The following is a 25,085-nucleotide window of genomic DNA, read 5'->3' as shown; positions in this document are numbered from 1 at the left end:
TCACCCCTATGTTCATGTAAAGAATATTTTATTACTTTTTTTAAAGACTTTTTTGATGTGGACCTAATTTTTAAGTCTTTATTGAATTTGTTACAATATTGCTGCTGTTTTATGTTTTGGTTTTTTGGCCACGAGGCATGTGGGATCTTAGCAGCTCCCCGCCAACCAGGGATGGAAACCGCACCCCCTGCATTGGAAGGTGAAGTCTTAACCACTGGACCGCCAGGGAACCCTAAAAGAATAAATTATAGCTTGTTTCTCAATAACCTTACCTCTGAGGAGAATTCATTTTCATTAGCATCAATCTCTTCTGAATTTTCATCAAAGTCTTCCATCTCAACATTATCATCCATAAATTCTGCATTAATTGAGATGAAAAGAAGACCCAAACATAGCCGACAGCCTTGGAAACGCATATTGATTATCTGTGAAATTGACAGTAATCAGTAAAAACAAAACAAAGTTGTGAAAAATATGTGTAGGTATATTTACAAAGAAATAATTTCTCCTTAATACCTCTTTTTTTCTCGGATGGCTTTCAAAACAAATCATTACCAAACTTACTTAAATTATGCTTTGAACAAGTGATAACACAAACTTCAAAATCTCACAGGAGTCTACAGCTAAAGCCCTGCCTCTAAAAGCAAAGAGCCAAAGGCACAAACCTAAAGATACAGATAACAGTGACCAATGAACTCATAATATGTGGACTCCTCTAAAAAAAAGAAAAAAGGATCATGATTCCTAAATGTTCGCTCGAGTTACTTTTTTATTATAATGTTGTTTAAGTGTATATAACCATACAATTGGAAATTTTACAATCATAAAAACAAAATAAATTTATATGTAAACACCAAAAAAAGAAAAATAATTTTATCACAATTGAATGTGATAGTATTTTACTGAAATCAAATCACAGCTGGAAATTCAAACAAATATAGGATTTATTGCAACCAGGTTGAGCACTATGCATAAAGTTCTTTTGCATTTATCATCCCCATAATACTGTGATGAGTCAACTGTATAACCATTTCTCTATTCAAATACTGCAAAACCTCTGTTCCTTATAGCATTAATTGAGATGAGTAGAAGCCAAATATTATTTGGCTTCCTCTTGGCAGAAATACATAATTTATATAATTACAGCCCCCTCTATTCCCATTAGCATGTTAAAAATGAAAGTTTTATTTCTTGGTGCCAGTGGACTTTTAAACAAGTAAATATGAATACTGAAATAGTGTGGCAGTCTTGGTTATTACGTGGTCAGTCATTCAGATGCTCCAGAGTATAGTTATATTACCATCAACATGAAAATTTTTTTTTAAAAAGTATATTCTTAGAACTCTTAGATTCTGCAGAACATATCTACAGACCTATATGGGTCTGCCTAAGAAACACTGAATTTATGAGGTAGCACTCTACACCCACCAGAATGGCTATAATCAAAGAGAGATAATAATAACAAGTTTTGGGAGGCTGCGGAAAAACTGGAATCCTCATACATTGCTGGCAGGAATACAAAATGAGCTTTGGAAAACAGTGTGGCAGTTTTTCAAAACGTTAAAAATAGAATTACCTTATGATTCAGCAATTCCACTCCTAAGTATCTACCCAAGAGAAATGAAAACAGATGTCCAAACAAAAACTTGGAACGTAAATGTTTAAAAAAAATTGTTAATAATAGCCAAAAAAGTGTGAACAACCCAAATGTTCATCAACTGATGAATGGATAAACAAAATGTGGAATATTCATACACTGGAATATTATGTAGCAATAAAATAGAATGGAGTACTAATGTGTTACAAGACAGATGAATCCCAAAAACATTTTGCTGAGTGAAAGAAGTCAGTCATAAAAAGACCACATATTGTATGACCCCATTTAAATAGGCAAATCCATAGAATCGGAAAATAGATAAGTGATTGCCTAAGGAAAGGAAAGAAATGGGAAGAAAGGGTTAATGTGCACAGGGTTTCTTTTGAGGGTAATGAAAATATTCTAAAATGGGAATATGGTAATGGTTGCATAACTCTGTAAATATGTTAAAACCCACTGAACTACCCTCATTAAACAGGTCAACTTGTAGGCATGCAAATAATATATCAATTAAGCTGTTTTCAAAAAAGAAGCATCAGACTATAAAAAGCATTTTTCCATTTGGTTAGCTCAACTAACCCTTTTAAATGAGATCAAAACTCTACATGAATATATGGGCCAGTTAGCTTTAATTTCTTCTAAAGGCCACTGGGTACAACTTTAAAGTTTACTTTGAAAATGCAGGTTTAAAAAAATCAACACCATTCTACCATAATATGAACACTCTATATTAAAAGGTGTGTTAATACCACCATTTTTAAAAACAAAGACAACACAAAAAATGATGCATACTAATCATAATTAGAAGCGTTTAATCTCTCTTGAGTCATAAAAAAGAGGTTAACTGGGATAGAAAGTAAATATAAAGGGATCACTTTGACTTAATAACAGTAAGGTAGGGGTTTTTAAAATTTTCACTTATTGGCACAGATATGAGTATATTTACACATTGCTTATTAACTGTTAACGACCCTAAAAGCTTCATTGTTCTGAAAGTTTAAGAGCCTTCCATGACTTATATAACAAAGCAAAAGGTGTTTTTCTTGACTTGCTATCAATAACATTTCAGTAAAATAGAAATGCATAAAATAATAGCAGTAATAATGAACATTAATATCACTTTAGCCCCATATCTTCTCCTTCAAAATGAATGCACAGTTTAGTTTCTTAATAATTAAATTTGTTGAAAAAACATGTTCTAAGTGCTTTGTTTGAGCTCTGGTGGATTGGGCTGCCAGAGAAGAATTAAGGGGAAACCAAGCAGGCAGTGTCCTCTCTGGAACCCTACTCTTACTTCAGCCAATTTTATTTGTTTTCTTTCTTTCTTTTTTTTTTTGCTTTATATAATTTTTTATTTTTAAAATTTTTATTTTATATTGGAGTACGGTTTATTAACAATTTTGTATTAGTTTCAGGTGTACAGCAAATTTATTCAGTTATACATGTATCTATTCTTTTTAAACTTCTTTTCCCATTTAGGTTATTACAGAGTATTGAGCAGAGTTTCCTGTGTTATACAGTAGGTTCTTGTTGGTTACCTATTTCAAATACAGCAGTGTATATTATTTGTTTTCTACATTAGGTTCTTCCTTTCTTTCAGAAACAGTTGCCAAAGCTTCAGAAAAAAGTTTAGAAAACCCTTTATCTGGAAAGTTTGTTTCTTCTCTAAAGTTCTATGACTATAATCATTCATTTGCATAAAGGAACTAGCTACTTTAATCTTTGCAACCTAGGACATCACGAGGATAGCCATCATTACTCCCAATCTACAAACTGAAAGCAGAAGGATCCAAAAACCTGATCAAATTCTCATGACTGGAAATGTGAGACAAGATGAGAATCCAAAACTTTACATCAATATATCATTCTACTTCTTATTTTAATATTACCCCACTGATTATATGTTTACTGATAAAGCAATGGAAAGAAATTGCAAAAATCGTAACATAACACATTTCAAACCTCCTGGAAATTTCCAAAATTTCGATGATTATTAGTATTAAGCTATGAAGATATTCACCCAGAAATGGTCATATCAACCTTACTATACAAGTGGAATATTTAAAAATAAACTGTAAGTGGTCATTAACCATTCTGCAGACAATGCAGTTCTACAGGATAATAGTCTCCATTAAGAAAATGATATAGTCCAAGGTTGTTTTTGCTATTTATTCCTTTCTTAAAAAATCAGAAATACAGACCTAACAGTTTCTGCTTAATTCTGCAGTATTCTATGATTATTCAGTGATGCACCAACTGACAATTGAGAATTGCATCATGAAGTTTGCAGTATTACTTGGACGTCTACCATGCTATGGTGCCAACGTGTCATCAAGCTCCAAACAAAACTGTGAGGTTTGTCACACATCATTTCTTAAGAAGAGAGGTAAGATACTGCTAGGCCTGCACTGGAGCTTTGAGAGGCCTGACAATGGGGTAATTTATAAAACACTGAAGTAACTAACTTGTGTAGTTTAAAATTTTTTAATTGTGGTAGAATACACATAAAAGTTATCATTTAAACCAATTTTAACTGTTCAGTTCAGCAGTGTTAAGAACATTCACACTGCTATACATCTTATCTCCACACCTCTTTTTCCATCTTACAACACTAGAATCCTATACCCCTTAAATAACAACTCCTCCGTATCCTCTTCTCCCAAGCCCCAGGCAACCACCATTCTTTTGTTAGTGCTAACAATTTTTTTGGTGGAATTTTTAGGTTTTCTACATATAAGATAATGCTGTCTGTGAACAGAGATAATTTTACTTTTTCCTTTTCATTTTGGATGTCTTCTTCTTGCCTACCTGCTCTGCCTAAGGCTTCCAGTACTATGTTGAATAGAAGTGACAAAAGCAGGCATCCTTGTCTTGTTCCAGATCTTAGAGAAAAAGCTTTCAGTCTTTCACCATTGAGTATGGTGTTAGCTGTTGATTTTTCAAATATGGCCTTTATTACATTGAGGAAGTTTCTTTCTATTCATATTTTATTGAGTGTTTATCATAAAAGGGTGTTGGAACTCGTCAGATGCTGTTTATGCATCAGTTGAGATGATCATATGGTTTCTTTCCCCTCCGTTGACAATGTGATGCATTACACCAATTGGTTTTCATACGTTGAACCATCTTTGCATTCCAGGAATAAATCTCACTTGGTCATGGTGTATAAATCTTTTTTTCTTATTTTTTTTTATTTTTTGGCCACACCACATGGCATGTAGGATCTTACTTCCCCGACCAGGGATCAAACTCACACCCCCTGCAGTAGGAGCGCAGAGTCTTAACGACTGGACTGTCAGGGAAGTCCCAATCTTTGAATGTGCTTTTGATTTTTGTTTGCTAATATTTTGGTAAGGATTTTTGCAACATTATTCATCAGGGATATTGGTTTGCAGTTTTCTTGTTGTTTCTTTGTCTGGTTTTGGTATCAGGGTAATACTGCCCTCATAGAATGAGTTTGGAAGGGTTCCCTTCTCTTCAGTGCTTTGGATGAGCTTGAGGAAAGTTGGTATTTTTCTTTCAGTGTTTGGTAGAACTCACCAGTTAAGCCATCTACTCCTGGGCTTTTATTTGTTGAGAGGTTTTTGATTACTGATTCAATTCCCTTACTGGTTAGAGGTCTGTTCAGATTTCCTACAACATCATGATTTAGTCTGAATAGGTTGTATCTTTCTAGGAATTTGTCCATTTCATCTAGGTTATCCATTTTGTTGGCATATGATTGTTTATAGCATTCCCTTATAATATTTTTATATCTATAGGATCAGTTGTAATGTCCCCTCATTCGTTTCTGATTTTAATTATTTGAGTCGTCTTTTTTTTAATTCAATCTAGTTAAAGGTTTATCAATTTTGTTGATCTTTTCAAAGAACCAACTCTCGGTTTCACTGACATTTTCTGTTGTTTATCTATTCTCTATTTCATTTATCTCTTATCTAATCTTTATTATTTCCTTCCTTCTTCTAGCTTTGGGTTTTTCTAGTTCCTTAAGTTGTAAAGTTAGGTTGTTAATTTAAGATCTTTCTTTTTTACTGTAAATGTTTACAGCCATAAATTTCCCTCTTAGCACTGCTTTCAGTCTATACCATAAGTTTTGGTCTCTTGTGGGATTCTTTTTTTCATTTATCTCAAGATATTTTCTAATTTCCTTGTGATTTCTTTTTTGACCCATTTGGTTGTTTAAAAGTGTGTTTTCTAATTTCCACATATTTGTGGATTTTCCTGCTTTCCTTCTGCTACTGATTTCTAGTTTCATTACACTGTAACTGGAAAAGATACTTAGAATGATTTCAACTTTTAAAAATTTGTTAAGACTTGTTTTGTGGCCTAACATATGGTCTATCCTAGAGAATATTCCATGTGCACTTAAGAAAAATATGTATTTTCATCAATATTCATCAGGGACATTGGTCTGTAGTTTTCTTACAGTGTCTTTGTCTGACTTTGGTATCAGGGTAATGCTGCCCTCATAGACTGAGTGTGTAAGTGTTCCCTCCTCTTCAACTTGTTGGAAGAGTTTGAGGAAGACTGGCATTAATTTTTCTTTCCACTATTGTTAGGTGAAGTGTTCTGTGTATGTGTATTAAGTCCAATTGCTTTATAGTGTTGTTCAAGTCTTCTAATTCCTTATTGAGCTATATGGTTGTCCTAAGTTATACAGTTTTAGTGCAGCAAGAATTTGTTTATATGGTATAATACAGAACTTTTAGTGCTGACACCACCCCTTGCCACCTTACAAATGTATAAAAGATAGCAAGCCCATGGTTCTAAGCGTCCTGTGTATTCCTCACTCCATACAGGTTGCTGAAATCACAAAATATCTGTGCCTTCATGAAGAAGAAAGGAGGCAGTGGAGAAGCACATCCATTTGCATATATCTTTGATCTCCTGTATGTTCTCTGCACTGCCTCTGGGCTGGTTCAATAACAAATTGAAATATAAGTAACTTTGGCCAAGTATGAGATACTTGGGAGAGATTGCTGGCTGATCACCAAGCTGTCTTCTCTTTTTTCAGGAGACATGACTATACTATATTTTTCTTGGAGTTAAGCATGACTCAGGTGAATGGAGTTAAATGAGACCCAGGAAAGCCAATGATGTAGTGCTAGTCTGAGTTTAAAGGCCTGGAAGCCAGGAGAGCCAATGCTATAAGCTCTAGTCTGAAAGCCAGCAGGCTCAAGACCCAAGAAGAGCCAATGTTTCAGTTCGAATCCAAGGGCAGGAAAAAAACTGAAGTCCCAGCTCAGCCGGTTAGGCAGGAAGAGTTCCCTCTTCCTCACTGGTGTATCAGCTTTATTGTTCTATTCAGGCCTCCAACTGTTTGGATGAAGGCCACCCACCTAGGGGAGGGCAATCTGCTTTACTCAGCCTACCATTCAAATGTTAATCTCATCCAAAAACACCCTCAAAGACACACCCAAGATAATGTTTGACCAAATATCTGGGCACTCTGTGGTTCCATCAGGTAGATAGATACAATCAACCATCACAGTCATCTACTCCTCAGAACACCAGCAACCAGAAACTATGTTAGGCATCTGGGATTTTAAAATTTTCTATATGAGCATTATCTTATCTAATATATACTGTTAACTAAAACTGAGTATTTTTTTTCTAAATCAGAAGGACTTAGAAACAATGAAAATATCTCAAGAAATACAGTAAAAAGTGGGGAAAGAACCATAACAGCAGAAATAATAGTTGAAAATACAACTTTCTGGTGATTTAGGCAAAGACCTACAAAGTGTTGCAAAGATTCTGGATCTGATCTTATAAAATTCAGAAACTACTGAAGGTCTGAGATTAGTGAAGTGATCGGAGCTGAAATCCAGGATATGGGGATAGTATTTGGTCATAGTAATTATAGAAAGAATGAACTAACTCTGCACTGGGTTTTAAAAACATAGCTACACACTAAAGTTAAAATGGACTAAATAGCATCATTTTCAAAATAATGGTTATATAAACATTATAATGATACATTTATTTATTTAGGATTTATACTACTTCTACATAGTTCCAAAAGAACTGCTTGAGGAAACTTGCAGCAGAAAACAGACAAAAATATAAGCCCACCGAGAGCCAGAATTCTTACTTCTGTATTCACAGTGCTAGCCAAAGAGTGCTCATACATGATAAACAGAGAAAGATATATATTCACAGAATGAATGAATGCATAAATGACAAGAAAAAAAGGTTATGGCTGGAGAGAAGTAGATGTTACTAAGCAACAAACTAGAATGACTATTGTTGTAGCAGCACTGCAACGATAAATTTGGCAAAAGGCTTTCCAGGCAATTAGGGGAAGGCCAGAAATAAAATGAAGTTTTCACTGTCTATAAAAGTTTACAAGATCCTTGGAGGAAAAAATCCTTTTTTAGAATTTAACTCCTAGAAAAATTTATGGACTGAATCCTTATATAATAGATGTCTTTAACTATGGTTTTATGACAGAGAAATGGGTATGTCAATGCTTCCAACAATGGCCCTCTAAAGTTTTTTAGAACATTGTTAAAACTTAACATAATTAAAGCTTTCCTATAGATAAGGAGATAATAATCTAGAAAGTTTGCAGTTTTATGTTCTAATTTAATATGGGGGAATTAAACATATTTTTCATTTTTACTCTACATCTATGAAGAAACATCTCATTGTGAGTTATTTCAGAATCTTGCTGTAGACATGCTGCATTTTAACAACTCAATTCATAATTTACTGGAAAAGACAGTAAACAAAAAATTAGATGAAAAAATTCTGTGTTACCACATCAGAAAAATAAAACTGGACAAATTTTCACCAAAATTAAAGGGTATTCTTGGAATTATCTGGCTATGTAGGCCATGTAGCACATAGAAAGTTCACTTCGAAGGATCACAAATAAGGTGGAGAGGTAGGTAATAGTGGTATCTTAAAGAGGCAGCCTTCTTCCAAAGAAGCTGCAAGACTCCATTCGAAATGCAGGTACTTTCTCACAGAAGAAACGAGCATCCTTCACAATAAGCTGCACCAGGGATTTATTAATTTTGTGGTGGCTGATGTTTCCAGAAATTCAAGAGAGGTTAGCCAGGAGATAAATAATAAAATTCATCATTCACAAATTCATTTGACAAATACCTATGGTTGTCAATTATGTGCCAGGCATGATGTTAGACACTGAATTTACAGTAATTAGTAAAACACACATGGCCCCTGATCGCAAAGAGCTTATAGTCTGGGATGGAAATCAGACATTAAACAAATAACCCAGGTATATCACGTAAACTGTAACAAGTGACAGACTAGTAAAGAAGTTGTAAGAGTTGGTAATTGGGGAACTGAAATTACAGGGTAGGGGAAGGGGCAGAGAAAGCCTCCTTGAGAAAGTTACATTCAAAGTGAGGTGCAAAGGATGCAAAGGACTGATTCCCCTAGGCCAAGGGCAAAGGAAGCTGCACTTGAGAAAGGAACTGAAAAGGGAGGAATGGAACAAGGAGAACAGGAAGTGCTGTTTCAAGTATTTACTGTGTTTCAGACATGTTAATTCCAATCCTTACAGCTACTCTGCGGTGAAGGTATTAGTACCCCATTATACATAAGGAAAGCAAGGCTCAGGGAGGTAAGTAACTTACTCAAGAATACAGAATGCTAATAAACAACAAAGGCAAGACTCAAAGTTAGGTCTATTCAAACTCTACATTCCTTTCATTAAGGCTCCAAGGTTAGAAGGTTTAACAATTTAACTCACTAAATGGCAGTGGGGTTCTAGGCCTATAAAATACAAGGTTAAATATTTTGTTAGTATGTTCCATCCTTTAGACATCCATTCCAGTTTCTGTGGGCTTTATATTTTAAAAGCCATATTCTGATGTGTATCCAAATTATATTTTATGCACATATATCTAGTTAGCTGGTTAAATGCGTTTAAAATCTTTCCAGCAAAAATTTTAAAGCAGCTTAAGGCTACATAAAAATATAAAAACTAACAACTTCATTGTATTACCTTATACTCCTATGAGACTTTAAAATTTTATAGTGTTCACAGAAATTTCAGAGTATTTAAGAAGATAACTTGCATTTCTTAGTTACAAAACTCAAGGATAAACAGTAAGGCTTACTATTGACTATAATTATCACATGCTACATAATGTAAATGTTTCTAGGTATCACCTTTCCTTAACAAAAGCATCTAGAAAGAATGTATCCATGAACTGTTAGTACTTTTAACTTCCTATGGTAGCCACAACAATGACCCCCCAAAGATGTCCACACCCTATTCATCCTGTGAGTGTGACCTCACATAGCAAAGGGGGCTTTTTAGATGGAATTAAGGTTGTTAATTAGCTGACCCTAAAATAGGGACAGTATTCTGTATTATGCAAGTGGGCCCAACATAATCACATGGGCCCTTAAAAGTGGAAGAGGAAGTCAGTGAAAGAGGGCAAAAGAGATTTGAAGAGTGAGAGGGACTCCGCCCACCATAGAGATCTTGAAGATGGAGGAAAGGGGGGCATGAGCCAAGGAATGTAGGTGGTCTCTAGAAACTGAAAATAACTCTCAGCTGACAGTCAACAAGGAAACAGGAAACAGGAACCTCAGTCCTACAACCAAAAGGAAGTAAATTCTGCAACCAACCTGAATGAGCAAGGAAGCGGAATCTCTCCAGAGCTTCTAGTAAGGAATGATGCCTTGCCCACACCTTGATGTTAGCTCGGTGAGACCTGTGTCAGACTTCTGACCTATAGAACTGTGAGAAAATAAATTTGTGCTGCATTTAGCTGCTAAGTTTGGCATGGCAACAATGAAAAACTAATACTTTTATCATTCTTGTACTTGATTCTAGCTTCTTTGAAACAGTTCTACCAACCACGTCTCAGCTGGTAAATGCAATAGCATTTTTCAGTCCTATTGCCTACTGCTCTCTCTTGACCTTGCTACTGCCTCCTTGAAGCCCTCTCCTCCCGTGGCTTCTATGATACTATTCCTGATTCTTGAAGATCTCTTCATTTGCTCTGCCACCTTCACGGGCTCTTTCTCTAATCTACTGTAAATGTTGCTGTTCGTTAGGGTTCTGTCCCCAGACTTTCTCCTTACATTTCATATACTCTTGACTTCTACCTATAAAAGCTAGCTAAAAACTCCCAAATGTTATCTCCACAGCACAGAGGCCACTCTTTAGTTTCAAATCACTATCCATCTTCAAGGATGTACCAAAGCCTCCATTAATTTGAGGCTGGTCTTTCCTCCCAAACCTGTTCTCTATCTCCTCAATTCCCTTCTCCCATTAACTTCACCTCCAGTCAACCAAATTAGCCAAGTTGCTTTGCCACTATCTTAAGACTATTCTTTCTCATTGATATCCTGTATCATTGGTAAGTAAGTGCATTTGGATATTTCTTGAATGTATCTTTCTACATCCATGCCACAGCCTTAATTTGGGAATCCATGGTTTCTAAAAAGGATCAGTAAACTTTGACTTTGCTTCTTCACTTCCAGCCTTCCCAATCAATCAATCTATCTGCCACCTTCTCTCCAGCATGAATTTTCTAAAAAAGAACAAGTCTTAATTTATTACCTATTTATAAAAATGTTCAATAGTTGTCTGTAGTTCTCAGTATAAATTCTGCCCTTTTAAGACTCATTTCTTACTCTTAACACTCACCTATTAACACATTCATGCTTTCTATATAGTATTTCTTATAACTGAAATGCCTTTCTGCTATTCGGTTTTAATGGCTGACTGAGGACTCACCAACACCGCTATGGCTCAAAAGTAGTGTTTGAAAAATCACTATTTAAAGTTTTAGTTGTCATGCAGCTTCAGGAGCTCAACTACAAAATAATATAATAGAAAGTACACTGAGCTTGGCACCATGGCACCAAGTGTACTGTTCTGTTATTAAAAAGGGAAGGGCTTCAAACTGTTCTAAACCTTTTTTTTCATTTGTCAAGTTTAAGGGTTAACCTGGATGATCTAAAGTTCCATTGTAGCTTTGTAGTTAAGAGCACTAAAACTTATTAGGTACTGAAAACAAGCAATAAGGTCAATTTATAGCACTGTTCAGCTTCTACGGATCCATTAACATGCATCATTCACACACAATAATTAACTTTATTAACTAGATAAAGGCTATCTTCAGAAGGATTTAGAGATAAGGTCTAAACGTGACTGGAAGATCAAACCAATTAGATATAAAGACAAAACTGAAAAGAAGTCAAACAACTACCAAAAGGAGGGCTACCAAGAGTGATTAAAAGACCTAGAGTGACGTAAAAATTTTAAAGCCAGCAAATTCAGAAGGCTAGATCAGGGTTTTGATGGCTTTTATGCATCAAAAAGCTTCAGTATAAAATAACTCTCTTCTAATTAGAGAGGTCTTCCCATGGCCACTCGATTTACTTTCTCCCTTCTGAGCTTTGTTGCCATTTGCTTTTTTTTTTTAATTCTACAGTGATTTTTTTTAACATTTTTATTGGCGTATAATTGCTTTACAATGGTGTTAGTTTCTGCTTTATAACAAAGTGAATCAGTTATACATATACATATATCCTCATATCTCTTCCCTCTTGCGTCTCCCTCCCAATCCCACCCCTCTAGGTGGTCACAAAGCACCGAGCTGATCTCCCTGTGCTATGCGGCTGCTTCCCACGAGCTATCTGTTTTACATTTGGTAGTGTATGTATGTCCATGCCACTTCGTCCCAGCTTATCCTTCCCCCTCCCTGTGTCCTCAGGTCCATTCTCTAGTAGGTCTGCATCTTTACTCCCATCTTGCCCCTAGGTTCTTCATGACCATTTTTTTTTTTTTTTTTTAGATTCCATTCTCTTTGTCTCTCAGGCAGATGCTATAAATAAAATCAGCTCAAGTATCTGATATCGTAAACAGGCTTTCGGCGATAATGAGTCTCGAGTCCTCAGGGCTTCGTGGGATTCAACACAACCCTCTAGGGCCCTCCCTATCCGCGCGCACCGGGCTCCAGGCATCGCCCCGAGGGAGCGGCCGCGAGTCACAGGACACACCTCTGTGAGGGTAAGGGCCCTTCGCCTTTACAGAGGCGGGGAGGGCGTAAGCTGAGCCTATTTTGGTTTGGTTCGCGTTTTTGTGAAAAGTAGCCGGCGGAGTGAGCGGCGCCGAGAGGCTACCGGGCCCCTTCTCCATCCCTCGGGAGCGCGCAGCGGGGATCGAGCGTGGAACGGGGCTGAAATGGCAACCGCTGGAATAACGGACTCGGCTCCCTGGGGCCCCTTAACCGACGAGGACAGGCCAGGCTGAGGGGGACACCTGGCCTTCCCCGCGCCAGCCGCCCCCTCCGGACACAGCAGTTCCGGAGGACCCAACGGACGCGGAGGTGGCCTCAACGCCCGCCGCCCGGGCCGGCCTTCCCACTCCCGAGGCCAGGAGAGCCCGCCCAAAAACCTCGCTGGCTGCATCCCCATCCCCGAACTCAACACCCACCCCCTCACTGGCCCCTACCGGTTCCTTCTGGCGGCTCGCCAAAGAAAGGGGTGCGGCCCAGGAACCCCCGCTCTGAGGGAAGAAGCCAGGACTCGGACTCCTCACCCCAGCCCGTGGGCAAAGGGACGCGGTAAAGTGCCTTACTGCCCACGCACCTGCCTTGCGGGCCCGTTTTCGGCAGTGGCAGCTCAGATGTCCGAGTCGCTGCCACTTGGTCCCGGCGCCTCCTTAGAGCAAACCCGCCGGCGGCCGCCCAGCAGCGACTGGTAACTGCGCATGCGCGTGCGGCCGTGGGCGGGGAAAAGCCGGCGGCCTGAGGCGAGTGCCGCGCGCACCTGCACCGAGGGGCTCAACGGCCGCAGAGGGGCGCCGCTGGGCGAGGCAGGCGCAGTCGGGCGCACCCTCCCGACCACTCGCCGCGCCGCCGCAGCCGGCCAATCGTTCCATGGATCCGGCTCCGGAGCTGGCCTGGAATTCCTCCTTATCCTTATCGTTATCCATCCGAAGACTTTTCCCTCCCGCAGAGCGCCTGCCCTCTGCAGACTGTGAGGTTCTGCTTTCTAATGCACATAATTAGGTCCTGAATTTTGACTAAATCACATTTGAGCAGCGTCCAGTTAGTACCCCAGGCCTTTCATAGAGTTGTAGATGTTCTGATGAGACGCCATTGTGGTGGGCAGGGAGGCTTACAATTTCGTGACAGTGTATGATATAGATATGTTAAATGTTAACGTAATAAATGTACTATATGGTTTCTTTTAAATGCAGTCTCACCAAAACAACAAAATTTTGCTTAATGGAGAAATATTTTGCACTGTTTCCGTTTTTAAATTTAAATTTAAATTACTTAAAATATTCAGTTCCTCAGTTGCGCTAACTACATTTCAAGTGCTTGACAGCCACCTGGCTAAAGGCTACCATATTGGACAGCATGGGTCTACAGCACCAGCTATGATCTTATTAGAAACGCAGGGTCCCAGGACTCACCCCAGACCTACTGAGTCAGAATCTGTACTTTAATAAGATTCACAGGTGATTGGTGTGCATGTTAAAATTTGAGAAGCACCATCATAGACCCTTTTGTTTTATCTTTCTCAGCATTGACTTTACTATAGTTCAAGTCTTTAGTGCCTCTAGATGCACTGTTATAATTGTCTCTTAAATAGTCCCTCACCTCCAATCTATGTTTAATCTTCTGGAAACACTGCTCAAAGACTTTAAATGATTCCCGGGATGCTCACCGAATAAAGTCTAAACGCTTGCCTTAATATAGGAGATCCGATACAATATGGCCACGACCTGACTTTTCCACCTTATTTCATTCACTAAACACCTCTGGTAATGATAAGCAAGCTGAGATAGTCATACTTTCTTACATTTAATACTTACCATGTGTCACTCACTGTGCTGTGTGATAGGTAAACAAACACAGATAAAGCCAGGTTCCTGCTCTGAATAACTGACAATCAGGATGCAAGGTATAAGGGAAAGGAGCATATATTTAAACAACTAGGGGTTTCCCTGGTGGCGCAGTGGTTAAGAATCCGCCTGCCCTTGCAGGGGACATGGGTTCCAGCCCTGGTCTGGGAAGATCCCACATGCTGCCGAGCAACTAAGCCCATGCACCACAGCTATTGAGCCTGTGCTCTAGAGCCCGCGTGCCACAACTACTGAGCCCACATGCCCAGAGCCCATGCTCCACAACAGGAGAAGCCACCGCAATGAGAAGCCTGCGCACCCCAACAAAGAGCAGCCCCCACTCGCCGCATCTAGAGAAAGCCCGTGTACAGCAACGAAGGCCCAACGCTGCCAAAAATAAATAAATAAATTTATGTTAAAAAATCAGTTAAAAAAAACAACTAATTATAAAATAATTGTTAAAATGGAATTATCCTTAAGTGCCACAGGCAAAGGGAGGCAGGAATGATTTTTTTTTGAATGATTAATTCTTAAGGAAGATTGAAGTGTCGGGAAGGGAAGTGGGAAAGGTTTCAGAGAAGAGGGAATATTTGAAAACTTGAAGAAGGTATAGAATTTTGCATACAGCAGAGGGCAGGGAAGGGTATTCCTGACTAAGAAAACTACAACATAAATGCATAAGTATAAACTAGTATGGCGTAGTGAGGGGAGAGCAAGTGATTCACTCAGGGGTAGAAAGAAGGGGAAAAAGCATTGCGTTTAAGTACTGGCCCACTTTAAACTTATTATTCACTTATTTTTATACCCAGTGTGGTTCCAAAGAAAGAATATTTGAAGCAGTTGGTAGGAGATGAAGCTAAAAAGGTAAGTACATTTCAGATTACACCCCTCCACGTATGCTTTGCAATAATCAAATTACACTACGTACCATGCCCTTTAAACTCCCTATGAGTGGTTCCTCTACTCCTTAGTTTTATGGTGAAATATTTCAACATTACAAAGACTATTGATGACCTAAAACAAATAGACTGTCAGTTATTTCTCCACAAAAAAAAAAAAAAATGAGTTTATTTGGTATCAGCAGAGAACTGTAATTCGGAGCCCATAACCATGGCAAGTCACTGCAAGTCACTACACAGCAAAGGAAGGAGCTCTCTTTTACAGAGGGGGAAAGGAAGTTGGGAGGGCTAAACAAAGAGTCCATGACTTTTCATTGGCTGAGTCCTTGACATTAAAGAAGAGGAGTCTTTCTTTTTCCTGTTGGGCTCTGCCAGCATCTCAGGGCATGAGAGCTCCCCCTCTGGTCACTTCTGTTTGATTGAGGTTTCTGTTTATTAATTTTTTTTTTAAGTATGTAAAAGTTTGAAAAACAATAATAAAAACGAACATCCATGAACCCACTACTACCTTAGCCTTAGATATGCTGTTTCCTTCCAAGATCAAATTCCCCTTCCTCCCGGTTTGAGTTTTGTATTAATTGTTGCGTTTCTTTAAGGTTTTACCACTTTTGCAAGCTGATGCACATTTGGTGTTTAGACATTAATAAATAATATATGTATTTTCCTGTACTTGCTTCTTTTGCTCAATTTATGTTTTGAAATTCATCCATATCAGTAAGTCAAGCTCTAGTTCATTCATTATTATTACTGTAAAATGTCCCACTCTTCTGAATATACAACAACATTTTTAACTCTTCTACTGTTGAAAAATTGTTTTTAAATGCTATCAAGAATATATTCTGGTACATGTTCCCTAGTAAACATGTTCAAAAGTTTCCCCAGGATATAGATGGTGGTAGGGATGTTATTTTAAATATTTAACAAGCTATAAGGCATGGGTATTCATCAGTGAGAAGAGAAGCTGGCCGTAAGCCATTGATAAGGCTGCACGCCAATTTCAGCCCTGACTAGTAGGAAAGTTGCTAGGACGTAGGAAAGGCATAGGTTTCATCATGAAAGTGATTGAATGTATACTTCACATCCCCCCAAAGGGAAGTGTGTGTTCATTCCTACAGCTCCACATCCTCACCAAATGTCTGATTTCATAAGTTAAAATATCTGAATGGTATGAAACGGTATCTTGTGTTTTTAATTTGCATTTCCTTGATTGCTCATGAAGTGTTTCTACCCTTGTTCAACACATGCTGTGCTTGGCCTTAGAGTCTACTTGGCTGATATTTATATAGCTATACCAACTTTCTTTTGGTTTGGGTTGCTGGTATATATTTTTCCATCCTTTTCCTTCCAACATTTCTATGTCTTTAAAAAATTTTAAGTGTGTCTCTTGTAAACATCATCAAACAGGGTTTTGTTTTTATATCCAGTCAGGAAATAATTTAATTTCTTTTTTGGAGCATTTACTATAATTAGTGATATCATTATGCATTATTTGACTATTATTTTAGTAGTTAGACTAGAGATTTCAATATGAATCCTTGACTTATTACAGCTTAATACAAATTCTTACAACCTCACTTCTCAATGGTGCTACAAGTTGAGTACACTTAACTCCATTTATCCCCTCTCCTACCTTATCTTGTAATTGTTGTCATGCATTTTGTTCTACATATTTTGTTTTTTATAAATTTATTCATTTGTTTATTTATTTTTGGCTGTGTTGGGTCTTCATTTCTGTGCGAGGGCTTTCTCTAGCTGCGGCGAGCGGGGGCCACTCTTCATCGCGGTACACAGGGCCTCTCACTATCGCGGCCTCTTGTTGCGGAGCACAGGCTCCAGACGCGCAGGCTCAGTAATTGTGGCTCACGGGCCTAGTTCCTCCGCGGCACGTGGGATCCTCCCAGACCAGGGCTCGAACCCGTGTCCCCTGCACTGGCAGGCAGATTCTCAACCACTGCGCCACCAGGGAAGCCCCCTGTTCTACATATTTTAAATTCCACAAGACATTTCAATTATTGTCTTGAACAGCCCACACTTGGATCCTGGTCACTGCTGACTTAGAGGCTCCATGCTCTTTTGCAGGCATACTCCCACACGGCTTTCTATGAATATATGCACACATATACTCTCTCACTCGGTTGGGGATAAGGGTGCCTTCCTTCCAACAAGATTAGAAAGAGAGACCCCAAGAAATTCACTCAAAATCTGGGTGCTCCACAATGATCCCTCTCTCTGCTACGTCAACGGCTGGGGAGCATCTCTACCTGAAAATTGCTGAAGTGCTGGACCAACAAAATGTCTGTAAAAGATTACACATCTTTTTTTGGAAATAAATTACACATCTTTTTGTAAATAGCTTGACAATTTTAAATTTCATATTTGGAAAGGGAATAGTTAAGTTGAAGTTAATGGAAGTATCAAAAGTACCAAATAATGTTGGCTCAGTCATTTTTTATATACTCTCATAGGTTATTATTTTGTAAGATGATGCATTTAATGTAGACTTTTATGAACTTACAATTAAAATAACTTATGCAGCTAAAAAAAATATATCATGCCAGATGAAAAGGGGCAGGAGAGAGGGAGAGAAATCGCTAAGCAAAGAGGGAACATCTGTGAAGTAGCCCGAAGGCACACAGCTAGAAGTGGCAAAGGTACCTGAGTCTGCTGTGGCTAGAGTGAACACTGAAGGTCACCTGAAGAGGGTCACCTGCAAGGCAAGAGAATCCTAGCGACAAGAGGCTGTGTTGAGGGCAGAGGCGGGGTGGGGGAGAGGCTCAGGTAGCAGGGAATGGGAAGTAGGGAGATCCCAATAGACCCTCAGAAGCAGCCATGAAAGACCCAGCCTTGGATGTCTGCCACACAGAAGCATCTTCCAGAGAAACTGAAACCATCATGCTGCCATCACACAAGGAAACCTCTGCCTCTCCAACTCCTTCTCATCCCAGTACCATAGGGGTATAGACCAAGGACCAAGGAGGGGTGCAGCAGATTTTCCAAAGATGACTTTAACAGCATCTCCCATAGCAAATGCTCTTCTACAACACGACCCTGCTAGTCCCTCGTCAGGAGGGAAAGTCAATTTCTCCACTCCCCGGTGTCTGGGTGAGCCCTGTGACTGCTGTGACCAGTAGGCTACAGTAGAAGTAATGCAGTAGCAGTTTGGGCTGGAGTCTTCCTGGCAGCTTCCACTTTCTGCCTTTCGAAAGGTAGTTGCCTTGTCAAAAAGCACACCTTTGCTAAGATCACCATGCTGTGAGAAGCCCAAACCACCTGGAGAGGCCTCAGAGGATGAGCCGCCGCGTGGGAGATAAGAGAGATGCCCGGGTAAGGGGGACCTCTTGGGAGCTCCTCCAGCCCCGAGCACCCCAGCTGACACCACGCAGATCACAAACTGCCCAGCAAAGCCCTTTCTGAATTTGATTACTAACGTGAGAGTTAAACAAAGTGATTTTTTAAGCCACTAAGGTTGAGGAAGTTTTACACCAAACAAGGGGAAAAATGTCCGAAAACAGACCATTTTCTTCTCCTGCCTTTGCATTCCTAGAACCACAAGTCTAGTCTGTCCCTGTCCAGTAGGGAAATGACAAGAAAGCTTTTAATTAACTATGAGATTAAATTTTTTTAGAAGAACAGAATAGGTATTTAAAAACTGGAATAAGAGTTGGTGAATAACCAAAAGTGACCAAAAGATACTTAGAGTAAGTCTTCAATATTACTATGAACGTCTACAGTTATCAGAAAAGGGTTCCGATAGGACACGTATGGGCAATAATTGGAAAAATAAAAAACTGTTCATATTTACAGCCCAGCAAGTTGAACTGCTTCAATAAATCAGTTACACATATGTATAAAAAGGTATTCGTCTTTAAATCTTTTTTGAAAAAGGAATTGATCGTTTCTATATTCTCAACTGAATTGAGTACTGTATGCTTCCTACCATTTCAGTTTTCTTACTTTTGTATTCCCACTGTACAAATTCAATTTTTAAAAATGTTATACATACAAAAGAAAAACATGTAGTACATAGGCAAGCTCTGCAGCATAATGTGAAATGCATACAATGGAGAAATGGAGTTGCCACGTCCTGGAATGGTGAAGAGGAGAGGGGCAGGTTGGGGGGGGGATCAATATTTCTGTTAAGAGTAATATTGACATCCCAGTGAAAGTGTTGAATAGGTGGTTGAATATATCACTCTGGGTCAGAACTAGAGAGATAAATTTGAGAGGGGTCAGAATTTAGTATTTAAAGCCATGTGATTGGATGGGATCACGTTGGGAGTGGGTGTAGACAGTGAAAAGTTCCAAGGAGTGAGCCCTGGGGAATTCCAATATTTCAAACTCAAGAAAAAACTAGGAAACGGAGAGAGCTAAGCTAAGAACATGTTTCAAGAAGGAGAGTGTATCAGTGACAAGAAAAGGCAGATAGATAAAGCTCTTCAGCATAGTAATAAAACCCATCGCACCCATAATCCTTAAAGTCATCATTCACACATTATTGGTGAAAGCAGCAGCCACCTGATCTCCAGGGCCTTGATTCCAGAAGGTACGTCATCCCAGTCAACAACAGGTGATAACTGAGAGAACTTCTGCCAATGCCTATCAGCTGGAGACTTCCAGTATCCCCCCCCGCCCCCGCAGAAGGTATCCCACTGGCAGTGCGGTAGGTTATCACTGTGTTTAACCCCAAGTAGGGCAAATAAGCAATTCCAGATTCTCTTCCCCGAGAATGTTTCCTGGGTGATGCAGCCACCCCAGGGGCTCCTAGCCATCTGCTAGCTACCTCCCACACCTGCCACCACTGACAATACCGGACCTGCTGCTGCTGCCTGAACACCTGACACTCCAGTGAGGGCTAGTAGTCTGGTGGAAGAACCACCGAAAGCAGCATAACACTACCTTTTTGCACCCTCCAATCTGGCACAGTTGCCTCCCACTGGCAAAACATAATGAGAGCAGAGCCGGCCAGGGCATCTGAGACAAGTAACAGACTTCTGGTTTTGATCATGACAAAGAGAATTTAGAAGGCCATATAAAGACTGTCAGCAGCATTTTGGAAAGTCCAGGAACAAGGCAAACTAAGCAGCATATTATAAGGGACATATATAAATTGATAAAAACTGTATTCTAATAAGCACATAATTCAGGAATTGATGTTTTTATCAATTTATGCAAAGGCATTGAGTAACGTTCTAGTTTTTCTTTCCTTCAGATAAGTACTCAGACGTGGAATTACTGCAGCACATGGTAGTTCTGTTCTCAATATTTTGAAGACCCTCCATACCGTTTTCCACAGTGGCTGCACCAACTTACATTCCCACCAACAGTGCACAAGGGTTGCCTTTTCTCCACACCCTCACCAACACTTGTTTAGATGGCTTCCTATCTTACTCAGAATAAAAGTCATAACTCTTATTATGGTCTCCATGATCTCATCCTCCTACAACTCCCTTCCTGTTCATGTTGTCCTCCTGGCTTTTTCTCAAACATATCAAGATGATCCCACCACAGGGCCTTTGCACTTGCTTTTCTTGTTGCCTGGAAAACTCTTCCTGCAGCTATCCATATAGAATGCTTCCTCACTTCATTCAGGAATCTACTCGAATATGCCTTTCTCAGAGAATCCTTCTCTGACAACCCTATCTAAAATAACACTTTCTCTCTCCTGCCCCTGCCAACACCTGACATCATACAGCAATTACATCACTTATGGTTGTTGTTCATTTCCCCTAACCAGAATGTAAGCCCCATGAAAGCAAGGGTTTAAAAAAAATTTATTTGTGTAGTTCCTACAACATGAATAGGTAATTTTTAAATTCATTCACTCAACAAATATTTAGCATACATAATATATGTCAGACATTTTTCAAGATTCTGAGGACACAGTAGTGAATCAAACAGGCAAAAACAGGAAAAAAATTCCTCACCTCATGAAGCTTACATATTTGTTGAACAAATTATTAATACTACTGAGCTTACAAAAAGAAATTAAAAGATTAAAAATTATTTATCTACACATAAAAATTAATTTTAAAGTAGGGAAAGAATAAAGCACGAGGTGGTGGCTATCTTTCTAATATACATTCCCAAATTTTCATTGATAAGAATTATAACTAAAGATCAAATTTTTAAAACATTGGGATTATTTTGGTGTTTTATAAAAATCACTACTTCATAAGTCAGAAAGAGAAAAACAAATATCATAGGCTAATATATATATGTGGAATCTAAAAAGAAAAATGGTTCTGAAGAACGTAGGGGCAGGATGGGAATAAAGACGCAGACGTAGAGAATGGACTTGAGGACACGGGAAGGGGGAAGGGTAAGCTGGGATGAAGTGAAAGTGGCATGGACATATATACACTACCAAATGAAAAATAGATAGCTAGTGGGAAGCAGCCGCATAGCACAGGGAGATCAGCTCGGTGCTTTATGACCACCTAGAGGGGTGCGATAGGGCGGGTGGGAGAGAGGGAGACGCAAGAGGGAAGAGATATGGGGATATATGTATATGTATAGCTGATTCACTTTGTTATACAGCAGAAACTAACACACCATTGTAAAGCAATTATACTCCAATAAAGATGTTAAAAAATTTTTTAAAAATCACTACTTTAGAAACTAAATGAAATTTGTGTTTTGTTGATGTAAGAACATCTCATTACAGTACTAGAATTGATTTCCTAATTATTTTAGAACTAGTTTCCATAGAAACACATACATAGAAAATGAAAAACCTGTTTTATCTGCTCTTTTAAGAGTAGTGTATTCTAAGGAACAATATCTCATTTTCTGAACTTGAACATACAAATGATGGGAATATAAACACTGGGAAGAACCAAACTTCTTTATCCTGGTCATAACTGAAAAACACATCAAAATGACTGTATGTATCACAAAGTCTACCGTTTCATTATAAGAATACAAACTATTAAAATGCCTTCTGAGGTTACCAATCTAAATTGCCTTCCAAAATTACTGTAAGAAGAAGTTACCATTTTGCTTTCTAATTACGAGTAACGGTTTATTTTTTGTTATAAGAGTGCACGTTGTTAATTGTTCTAAAATAAATAAAAACACATTTGGATAATATTCTTTATAGAAAATGACGAATAAAAGTGTATAAATGATTGAAGATTAGTCGTATAAATCAGATAAATTAATATACATTTCTGATCTTTCAAACAAATGGGGTAAAATGTTGATATTGTGTGTACATGACAAAATTTAGTAGTAAGGGACTAAAACAATTTTAACATTAATGAGAGGGATGACATAAACATTAGAGGATTAAAGCCACTTCTAAACTTGACAGTCCATTGTACTACCAAGATTACTCTGTGTGCACCCTGAGTCACACATAAATATGTTTAATAAGAAGAATGAAAATTTAACCGAAAGCAACCTAAGAATAATCTTGGAAGGCTGAGTTAATATATTTGCAGGGCTCCTACGTCTTAAATTCAAAATTCAACCATATGAACGCTAAAATGTTCACTACGGACTAGAGTTGAAAGAGAAAATACAGGAAACCTAGTTAACTTTGAATTTCAGATAAACAATAATGTTTTCAGTATAAATATATCCCATGCGGTTTTTATACTTCAAACTTATGCACTGTTCATCTGAAATTCAAATTTAACTGGTCAACCTCTGGTTTTTTTTGTTTTTTTTTTTTTTGCGGTACGCGGGCCTCTCACTGTTGTGACCTCTCCCGTTGCGGAGCACAGGCTCCGGATGCGCAGGCTCAGCGGCCATGGCTCACGGGCCCAGCCGCTCCGCGGCATGTGGGATCTTCCCGGACCGGGGCACGAACCCGTGTCCCCTACATCGGCAGGTGGACTCTCAACCACTGCGCCACCAGGGAAACCCTCAACCTCTATTTTTATTTGCTAAATTGGCAACCCTACAGACAGCAATAAACTAAAAACCTTGGTGCGTTTCAAAGTGGTAACGCACACGGTCCATTTGAGAAAGTTCAGATGCTAAACCAGCGCTCTAAATTGTTGATCACGTCTCCGTCATCTCATCCCTTTTCAGCTTCGCAAAACAAATACTTTAGGGAGCCTTCCAGTGTGGCTCAAAACTATAACGTAGGACACGAAAGAGGAGAGATTTGCTGGCTGTGTAAGAGGAGCTCCTTAAGTCAGACCTTCACATTTCCCTGAAAACGCTGGGGAAGAAAACGACGAAGTGTGGGTAAAGGTGGGCACAGAAGGGGCCCCTGAACCTCTGAGAGAAAAGGAGCCCGCAGACGCAAGAGAGGACCGGGCAGCCGCGCACACCAACCGTTGGTTGGCGCGCGCGCCCGGCGGGGGTCACGGCCACCCGGTGGACCAGGGACGCCCGTTACAGTTTAACCGCCGGCGGACAAGGGCGTGGTGTGTGTGTGGGGGAGGGTGCCCTACATCTGAAAGCTCCTAGTACGTCTCTCCCCTTCTCTCCGACCCGGCCTCCCCAGTCATCCCGGAGCCCCGAAGCCCGGGAGGCGAGAAGGAAGCGAGAGAAGCCAGCCGCCGCTTACTGTTGTGAGTCATCCTGGAGATGCAGAAGCAGGAGAAACTGAAGAGCAAGACGGCGACGAGCGCGGTCAGCAAGTTCACATGCCTGGTCCTCATGGAGCTGATTCGACGGGCTGCAACCGACAGCGCGACGCGAAGAGCAGAGCGGCAGCGCTCACGCTGCCTGCCGAGGATGGACACGCACAGCGCCTGCGCCCCGCTCCCCGGCGTCGCGGGGTGGCGGACCCCCTCCCTCCCCCCACCCTGCCCTTTCCCTCTGGCCACCCTGCACACCAGCCCTCTGGGAGCTCGCTTCACCGAACTGCATCCTTTGCCTCCTACCCTACGGCTCGGCACTTCCGAGTCCTGAACCGCTTGCCAGGGCTGCTGGTTATTAAAAGAGAGAAACTATGGGAAAGCTCCCCACTGCCGGGCTCGAGGTGAGTGCTCAATAACTTTATTGTCCTGTAGTAGGAAGTGACATTTGTGCCAGACTCTGGGCTAAACAGTTTGCATATATGATCTCGTTAAGTCCTCACAACATCTCAGTCTTTTTTTAAAGGTGTGAAATGAAGATACCAATAAACTTAATATGCTATGATTATCTTCATTTTATACTTAAAAAAAATGGGGCTTCCCGGGTGGCACAGTGGTTGAGAGTCCGCCTGCCGATGCAGGGGACACGGGTTCGTGCCCCGGTCCGGGAGGATCCCACATGCCGCGGAGCAGCTGGCCCGTGAGCCATGGTAGCTGAGCCTGCGCGTCCGGAGCCTGTGCTCCGCAACGGGAGAGACCACAACAGTGAGAGGCCCATGTACTGCAAAATAATAATAATAATAATAATAAAGCTTGTGTTTCCTTATTAATTTTGTGTTTGGATCATCTGTCCATTGGTGTAAGTGAGGTGTTAAAGTCCCCCACTATTATTGTGTTACTGTCGATTTCCTCTTTCATAGCTGTTAGCAGTTGCCTTATGTATTGAGGTGCTCCTATGTTGGATGCATATGTTTATAATTGTTATATCTTCTTCTTGGATTGATCCCTTGATCATTATGTAGTGTCCTTCCTTGTCTCTTGCAGCATTCTTTATTTTAAAGTCCATTTTATCTGATATAAGTATTGCTACTCCAGCTTTCTTTTGATTTCCATTTGCCTGGAATATCTTTTTCCATCCCCTCACTTTCAGTCTGTATGTGTCCCTAGGCCTGAAGTGGGTCTCTACATTGTAGACAGCATATATA

At 39.7% G+C, this 25,085-nt stretch overlaps 1 protein-coding gene across 6 annotated transcripts in view; it reads right to left on the bottom strand.

Moving 5' to 3' along the window:
- Positions 1-23,888, bottom strand: part of CLGN (calmegin) — a 55,897-nt gene extending 32,009 nt beyond the window's left edge. For 3 of the 6 annotated variants that reach the window (XM_019926500.3, XM_033857348.2, XM_033857350.2), the window contains exons 1-3: positions 13,184-13,309; positions 10,208-10,319; positions 273-425 (exon numbers count right to left, since the gene is read on the bottom strand). In XM_019926500.3, the coding sequence (XP_019782059.1) occupies positions 273-416 (144 nt within the window). In that variant the 5' untranslated portion in view covers positions 417-425; positions 10,208-10,319; positions 13,184-13,309. Of the gene's footprint in view, positions 1-272; positions 426-10,207; positions 10,320-13,183; positions 13,311-23,867 lie in introns of those variants that run through there. The other 3 variants (XM_033857351.2, XM_073805548.1, XM_004316102.4) reach the window with 3 other exon arrangements.
- Between the last annotated feature and the right edge of the window lie 1,197 nt (positions 23,889-25,085).

This window comes from Tursiops truncatus, chromosome 5 (assembly GCF_011762595.2).
Source record: "Tursiops truncatus isolate mTurTru1 chromosome 5, mTurTru1.mat.Y, whole genome shotgun sequence".
NCBI lineage: Eukaryota > Metazoa > Chordata > Mammalia > Artiodactyla > Delphinidae > Tursiops > Tursiops truncatus.
The sequence above is the reverse complement of the archived record's forward strand: the minus strand, read 5'-3'. Positions and strand labels throughout refer to the sequence as shown.